Source organism: Procambarus clarkii, chromosome 26, assembly GCF_040958095.1.
Source record: "Procambarus clarkii isolate CNS0578487 chromosome 26, FALCON_Pclarkii_2.0, whole genome shotgun sequence".
NCBI lineage: Eukaryota > Metazoa > Arthropoda > Malacostraca > Decapoda > Cambaridae > Procambarus > Procambarus clarkii.
In genome coordinates this window covers 27,293,567-27,301,820 of record NC_091175.1, presented here as the reverse complement: position 1 = coordinate 27,301,820, position 8,254 = coordinate 27,293,567, and the positions used below count along the sequence as shown (strand labels likewise).

Genomic DNA, 8,254 nt, shown 5'->3' with positions numbered 1-8,254 from the left:
TAACCAGGCTGTGATGGGCCTGCGGGCCGCTGCAAGCAACAAGAGGAAGACTTGTTGGACCAAGCTCTCACAATCGAGGCCAGGCTTGGGGAGTAGAATAACTCCCAGAACTCCAGGTACAATATTTACTACATTATTCAACTCGCTTATACAATTATCTCCAGGTGGGAGAGCAGTCTGGTCGCTGGGTACACAGCTGGCAGTCTGGTCGCTGGGAACACAGCTGGCAGTCTGGTTGTAACACGGGAAGGGTTTCTCTCTCTCTACTTCTCTTCTTTCTTTACCCTCTACCCGTATTCTTACTTTTTATTCTCTACCAAGGGACTCCAAAACTTTTACCAAAGCCAACTCCACGCCACGTGGTCCTAAGACGATTGACCGACTTAGGATTCTACACCCAGTATGACGTGACCTAGGCTTCGAACAAAACCCTAGAGTCGCCTCTACGCTGCCACCACCAGACCAGCAACACCGAGCAATGATCGAGGTCTGGATCGATCACGCAAATTAATCAACCTTGGGGCTTGATCCCCACTAGTAGTTTATAACCTCGGAAACTTGAGTGTGGAATTAATTACACGGGAATGATTCGATGTTAGAATCGGCGCCCAATCCAACTCTACCTCGTGTGGACCACGTGACCAGGACAAGTTTACACATAAAACACATGGAAATAATAAAATGCAAAATATTAACAAATTTAATTTATTAAAAGAAAAACTAAAACAAAATCTAAATATGTTCACTCCCTGTCACTTTAACACTCCCTACTTGACCTGAATGGCAAATGAGACTATTTCTATACATAACCATAGCAACTATACCTCTATGTTTTACCAGCTAAAGATGTTGGGCTGGTCTCGGGGAGAGGTAAGATGTTTGACCTCTCCCAGCTGCTCCCGTATTCACACTGATCTGTCCTCGTCTGATCTAGCCCAGACTAGAACATTGTATTGTTCCGCATCGCTTACCCAGTTACTTTAGCAAGGTTAAGTTATAACAATTAACCTGTTGTACTTAATTGATCCAGACTGGTTGAATTATTTTACTGAAATTAAATTACACAAGCATCTAACGGCAGAGCTGTTCCCAATCCCCAAAATGGTTAATTGAACTTTGAGAAATATTAGACATGTCAACCCTGCTGACCTATGACCGCCGGTCACTCCGCCTTACAAGTTAGATCTGATTCGTGACGTCACTGATGGTGACTTAAACTCAATAATTAGAATACTCTTGATATTGTATCCAGTACTATTATACAATACAATTTTAATGCAAAATGAATAAAGGCTAATTTCTCTAAATTACTGAATTCTATAGGATGATTCATTATACGCAGCTATGAACAAAGCGTCGGTTATTTCCACCGCGAATTCCCCTGGGGGTCAGGTTCCCAGGTCACCATGCGGGCTCAGCTTCCCATTCTCTTTTGTCGATAAACCACTCTGGATAATTCTTACAACAGCCTAGTTTGTTACAACACCCCCGCACAAGCACTTAGTAAACCTTGTTAATTTGTTAAAAAATCACGAGGTTTAGTATCCAAACCCACAATTCAACTCATGCCACACACAAAAGCTAACCTAACTAATAAAATTTGACAAATAATAGTCCAACATCATAATAACCATGTTCATATTTCATAAATTTCTCAGCTGTCAACTGACAGCAATCTTCTAACATCAGGAAACATACATCCTATCCTTACTGACATAGCTAAATAACATGTCCCTACTCTACCATCAAAAACTAGCTATTAAACTCTCTTGGCTCTTCACTAGCCCAAGTCCATGTGTCCTCTAGAGCCGGCCACACCGTGCTCAAACAAACATTAAAGTTATAACTTCAGACTGAACTTTCAGTCATCCGGGAGCGTACTACGGAACTATCAGGTACACATCCGTGTACTGACCACTCCCCATCAATGTCAACCTTGACATGTTAAAGAACACACCTAATGTTTATTACATATATCTAAAAATAAAAAAAAATTCCTATACTATATCACAGGTTTCAGCTGACTGTACAGCCAAGTGTTCTCACTCACTAGAAATGTCAATGTTTATATTGGTCCGCCTCTCCTGTGTTCAAACATTCTGAAAAAATAGCACAACATAATTTTCCATAACCGTTTGTTCTGGGCTGAGACAATTACACAGGGGCTTCGATTTTGATTACTGACCAATTTATAGAGTTAAATTTTCATATATTATACCAGAATTATTATTTTAAATCTGTTTTTCAACATTTAAAAAATATTGTAATTCTAACTCTGTTTTTCAACATTTAAGCAAAAGTGTCCAGATGTTCTTTACACAGATGTTCAGAGCCAACTTTGTTGTTTGTATCAATTGTTCATATTGAGTAAACGAGAAGAAAAAAAATCGATGCTGCTGGATGCTGAATGTAGTCGCTGACGATGACGGTGTCGATCTTGCTTCTCCCCATGTGTAGACATCAATACCTGGTCCTCTTGTACTCCCATCCGGTACTCCTGAATGACGACAGAGTGTAGTAGAGCTGAGTGCCAAGTGACAGCTGTAGAATACTGTTACTTCGGCCATTAATCTTGCTCTCGACAGTCCACACGCCTTCATATCAATCACAGTTCACACGGCAGTCTTGATGTTAAACTTGACGGCGCAGATGACCACAGCCGAGCAGGACTGGATGTACCAACGGTGTCTCTTAGCATGAGTGGTGTCAGAAGGTCGTAGAGGCGGGTTGCTTGTTTGCAGAACAGGTGAATCTCGTCTTCCATCATTGCTCACGTCATCTCAGGCGTTTCTTGATGTCACCAGGTTACTAGGCCGTAAACACCAACTGTGTATACCCTCGTACCGCCGACTTTAGGCCAAAGGAGACAATTTTGCGACCTTCTATTGGCGAGTCCCGGTACTCTGTAGGGAAACCGTGCCTTCCACCTGTGACCGCCTTACTTCCGCTTTCTTGTTACTTCAGATGACGTAATCATTAATCTTCCGGCGAAATTCTTGAGTACTGCTACGTGCTTTCCATTTCTTGACCTCTCCTCCAACACTGCTGGAATGGCTGCAGTGGCTGTTTACTGGGTGTAGAATCCTAAGTCGGTCAATCGTCTTAGGACCACGTGGCGTGGAGTTGGCTTTGGTAAAAGTTTTGGAGTCCCTTGGTAGAGAATAAAAAGTAAGAATACGGGTAGAGGGTAAAGAAAGAAGAGAAGTAGAGAGAGAGAAACCCTTCCCGTGTTACATGGTCGCTGGGTACACAGCAGTCAGTCTGGTCGCTGGGTACACAGCAGTCAGTCTGGTCGCTGGGTACACAGCAGTCAGTCTGGTCGCTGGGTTCACAGCAGTCAGTCTGGTCGCTGGGTACACAGCAGTCAGTCTGGTCGCTGGGTACACAGCAGTCAGTCTGGTCGCTGGGTACACAGCAGTCAGTCTGGTCGCTGGGGACACAGCAGTCAGTCTGGTCGCTGGGTACACAGCAGTCAGTCTGGTCGCTGGGTACACAGCAGTCAGTCTGGTCGCTGGGGACACAGCAGTCAGTCTGGTCGCTGGGGACACAGCAGGCAGTCTGGTCGCTGGGTACACAGCTGGCAGTCTGGTCGCTGGGTATACAGCTGGCAGTCTGGTCGTTGGGTACACAGCTGGCAGTCTGGTCGCTGGGTACACAGCAGGCAGTCTGGTCGCTGGGTACACAGCTGGCAGTCTGGTCGCTGGGTACACAGCTGGCAGTCTGGTCGCTGGGTACACAGCAGGCAGTCTGGTCGTTGGGTACACAGCTGGCAGTCTGGTCGCTGGGTACACAGCAGGCAGTCTGATCGCTGGGTACACAGCTGGCAGTCTGGTCGCTGGGAACACAGCTGGCAGTCTGGTCGCTGGGTACACAGCTGGCAGTCTGGTCGCTGGGTACACAGCAGGCAGTCTGGTCGCTGGGTACACAGCAGGCAGTCTGGTCGCTGGGAACACAGCTGGCAGTCTGGTCGCTGGGTACACAGCAGGCAGTCTGGTCGCTGGGTACACAGCTGGCAGTCTGGTTGGTGGGTACACAACAGGCAGTCTGGTCGCTGGGTACACAGCTGGCAGTCTGGTCGCTGGGTACACAGCAGGCAGTCTGGTCGCTGGGTACACAGCTGGCAGTCTGGTCGCTGGGTACACAGCTGGCAGTCTGGTCGCTGGGTACACAGCAGGCAGTCTGGTCGCTGGGTACACAGCTGGCAGTCTGGTCGCTGGGTACACAACAGGCAGTCTGGTCGCTGGGTACACAGCTGGCAGTCTGGTCGCTGGGTACACAGCAGGCAGTCTGGTCGCTGGGTACACAGCTGGCAGTCTGGTCGCTGGGTACACAGCTGGCAGTCTGGTCGCTGGGTACACAACAGGCAGTCTGGTCGCTGGGTACACAGCTGGCAGTCTGGTCGCTGGGTACACAGCTGGCAGTCTGGTCGCTGGGTACACAGCTGGCAGTCTGGTCGCTAGATACACAGCAGGCAGTCTGGTCGCTGGGTACACAGCTGGCAGTTTCGTCGCTCGCTGGGGACACAGCTGGCAGTCTGGTCGCTGGGTACATAGCTGGCAGTCTGGTCGCTCGCTGGGTACATAGCTGGCAGTCTGGTCGCTCGCTGGGTGCACAGCTGGCAGTCTGGTCGCTGGGTACACAGCAGGCAGTCTGGTCGCTGGGTACACAGCTGGCAGTCTGGTCGCTCGCTTGGGACACAGTTGGCAGTCTGGTCGCTGGGTACACAGCTGGCAGTCTGGTCGCTCGTTGGGGACACAGCTGGCAGTCTGGTCGCTCGTTGGGGACACAGCTGGCAGTCTGGTCGCTCGTTGGGGACACAGCTGGCAGTCTGGTCGCTGGGTACACAGCTGGCAGTCTGGTCGCTCGCTGGGGACATAGTTGGCAGTCTGGTCGCTGGGTACACAGCTGGCAGTCTGGTCGCTCGCTGGGTACACAGCAGGCAGTCAGGTCGCTGGGTACACAGCTGGCAGTCTGGTCGCTGGGTACACAACAGTCAGTCTGGTCGCTGGATCAACAACAGTCAGTCTGGTCGCTGGACACAACAGTCAGCTGAAGCAAGCATGAATAACTCCGGGTCAGAATAACACTGCCCACAATTTATATTCTGATTGTGCGCCGCCCGACTGTCCTCTCCTCCGGTATGACAATTTTTCCAGGAGTCACACGCAACTTTTGCCTTGTTGGTGGTGAAGTTTTTCAAAGTGGATGAATGGATAATGTTGCGACGTCGAGAGCTGGTGATTCTTCCCAAGTCACCAGGAAGGTTGGTGCGCCTTCTGAATCACTGTTGGTGTATGCACTGAATTATGCATTGTTTGGTTAGGCCACATCCAAATATATATATATATGTGAATATGTCACTCATACATGTAACATTGTGACATGTGCCAAGTCCACTCAAACCACTGAGTGTATTGTTGTTAAGATACAATTACAATCCAGAGTGTAATATTGTAGTACACTAACAGCCCCACTTACAGCTAAAGACATTCCTGACATGGAGAACGAGTACAATACTTTTACTGCCGAATTAACTCAATCAAAATTATAATATATTGGAAACCCTTAAAGCCTCTTGAACTCTCTGCAGCGTAGGTGAGAAGGACAGGGAACTATCAGTGGACAGTGCCAAGCCATTACGACTATATAGCTCTGGGAAGGGGTCAGGATAAGGATTTGGGATGGGACGGGGGGAAAGGAATGGTGCCCCAACCACTTGAACGGTCGGGGATTGAACGCCGACCTGCATGAAGCGAGACCGTCGTTCTACCGTCCATCCCAAGCGGTACACACACATTCAAAATAATATACAATTGAAAAATTTCGGGGACTGGTTTCAAGGGAAATCTGTACAATAAAATAATTATTTCCTGTACCAAAGAACATGACAGAATGTGTCAAATAGCCCCATTGAATAGTAAAAAAGATTTCTCAACATTCTCACATTTTATTTTATTTATATATACAAGAGTTTTTACATTCGTGTACAACCAGCAGCACGTGTAGCGTTACGGGCGGGTCCTTAATCCTAATTTTCCATGGAACACGACCCGCCAAATGGTTTAACAACCAGGTACCCATTCACTGCTGGGTGAACAGAGGCAACAGTTGAGGATTGGTGCCCGGTCAATCCTCCCTGGCCAGGATACGAACCCAGGCTAAATCGCTCGCGAAGAGCGGTATACAACGAATGTTGCAATGAGACACCATGCAGTGCTCACGAGGGAACTTGATTAGACAACTCTGAAGTGTTCCTGATCAACCATACTATGACTTCTGGCGTCAGGCTGCGTTTAGCGGCGCCTATCTGCTCTCATGGTCAGAGACTGGTGCTTCAGGGCATTGATTCCTGGAACAACATCAATGTAGCCCAAATTAAGTAGGTACGCTTGTATCTGCTTGTGTACCATATGTTGTCGCATGTACCAGTATCTTGTCTTGAGGTTATCTTGAGATGATTTCGGGGCTTAGCGTCCCCGCGGCCCGGTCCTCGACCAGGCCTCCTTTTTGTTACACCCCCCCCCCTTCACCAGGAAGCAGCCCGTAGCAGCTGTCTAACTCCCAGGTAGCTATTTACTGCTAGGTAACAGGAGCATCAGGGTGAAAGAAACTTTTACCCATTTGTTTCCGCCTTCACCGAGGGATCGAACCCAGAACCTCAGGACTACGTATCCGAAGCGCTGTCCACTCAGCTGTCTGGTCCCTGTACCTGTATTATACCATATTTTGTGGTACGTTGCAGCATTGTACCATATTATGGGACTTGTACCAGTATTGTACCATAATTTGGGACTTGTACCAGTATTGTACCATATTTTGGGACTTGTACCAGTATTGCACCATAATTTGGGACTTGTACCATATGTTGGGACTTGTACCAGTATTGTACCATATGTTGGGACTTGTACCAGTATTGTACCATATGTTGGGACTTGTACCAGTATTGTACCATATGTTGGGACTTGTACCAGTATTGTACCATATGTTGGGACTTGTACCAGTATTGTACCATATGTTGGGACTTGTACCAGTATTGTACCATATGTTGGGACTTGTACCAGTATTGTACCATATGTTGGGACTTGTACCAGTATTGTACCATATGTTGGGACTTGTACCAGTATTGTACCATATGTTGGGACTTGTACCAGTATTGTACCATATGTTGGGACTTGTACCAGTATTGTACCATATGTTGGGATTTGTACCAGTATTGTACCATATGTTGGGACTTGTACCAATATTGTAAGAAATTTTGGGACATGTACCAGTATTGTACCATATTTTGGAACTTGTACCAGTATTGTACCATATTTTGGGACTTGTACCAGTATTGTACCATATTTTGGGACTTGTACCAGTATTGTACCATATTTTGGGACTTGTACCAGTATTGTACCATATTTTGGGACTTGTACCAGTATTGTACCATATTTTGGGACTTGTTCCAGTATTGTACCATATTTTGGGACTTGCACCAGTATTGTACCATATTTTGGGACTTGTACCAGTATTGTACCATATTTTGGGACTTGTACCAGTATTGTACCATATTTTGGGACGTGTACCATATGTTGGGACTTGTACCAGTATTGTACCATATTTTGGGACATGTACCAGTATTGTACCATATTTTGGGACTTGTACCAGTATTGTACCATATTTTGGGACTTGTACCAGTATTGTACCATATTTTGGGACTTGTACCAGTATTGTACCATATGTTGGGACATGTACCAGTATTGTACCATATTTTGGGACTTGTACCAGTATTGTACCATATTTTGGGACTTGTACCAGTATTGTACCATATTTTGGGACTTGTACCAGTATTGTACCATATGTTGGGACTTGTACCAGTATTGTACCATATTTTGGGACATGTACCAGTATTGTACCATATTTTGGGACTTGTACCAGTATTGTACCATATTTTGGAGCATAAACACATGCCATTTTTGTGAGATCTGTAGAGAAAGAAAGATCTATTGGTTAAGTTTTCACCACCACGTTACAAGTATCATGTCAAGCTTGTAGCGTTAAGTGACATTTTGCTCAAGGAACAGGAACAAGGTGCAGGTATCGTGGTAACAGGAACAAGGTGCAGGTATCGTGGTAACAGGAACAAGGTGCAGGTATCGTGGTAACAGGAACAAGGAACAGGTATCGTGGTAACAGGAACATGGTACAGGTATCGTGGTAACAGGAACAAGGTACAGGTATCGTGGTGACAGGAACAAGGTGCAGGTATCGT

The 8,254-nt window shown here is 46.6% G+C and overlaps 1 protein-coding gene across 1 annotated transcript; it reads right to left on the bottom strand.

Annotated features, from left to right (window-relative positions):
* Positions 1-3,526: 3,526 nt before the first annotated feature.
* Positions 3,527-4,876, bottom strand: LOC138368869 (paternally-expressed gene 3 protein-like). Its single transcript, XM_069331581.1, has 2 exons — positions 4,550-4,876; positions 3,527-4,456 (listed from the first exon to the last, which is right to left on the bottom strand). The coding sequence occupies exons 1-2, from the start codon at positions 4,874-4,876 to the stop codon at positions 3,527-3,529; spliced, it is 1,257 nt and encodes a 418-aa protein (XP_069187682.1).
* Positions 4,877-8,254: the final 3,378 nt, after the last annotated feature.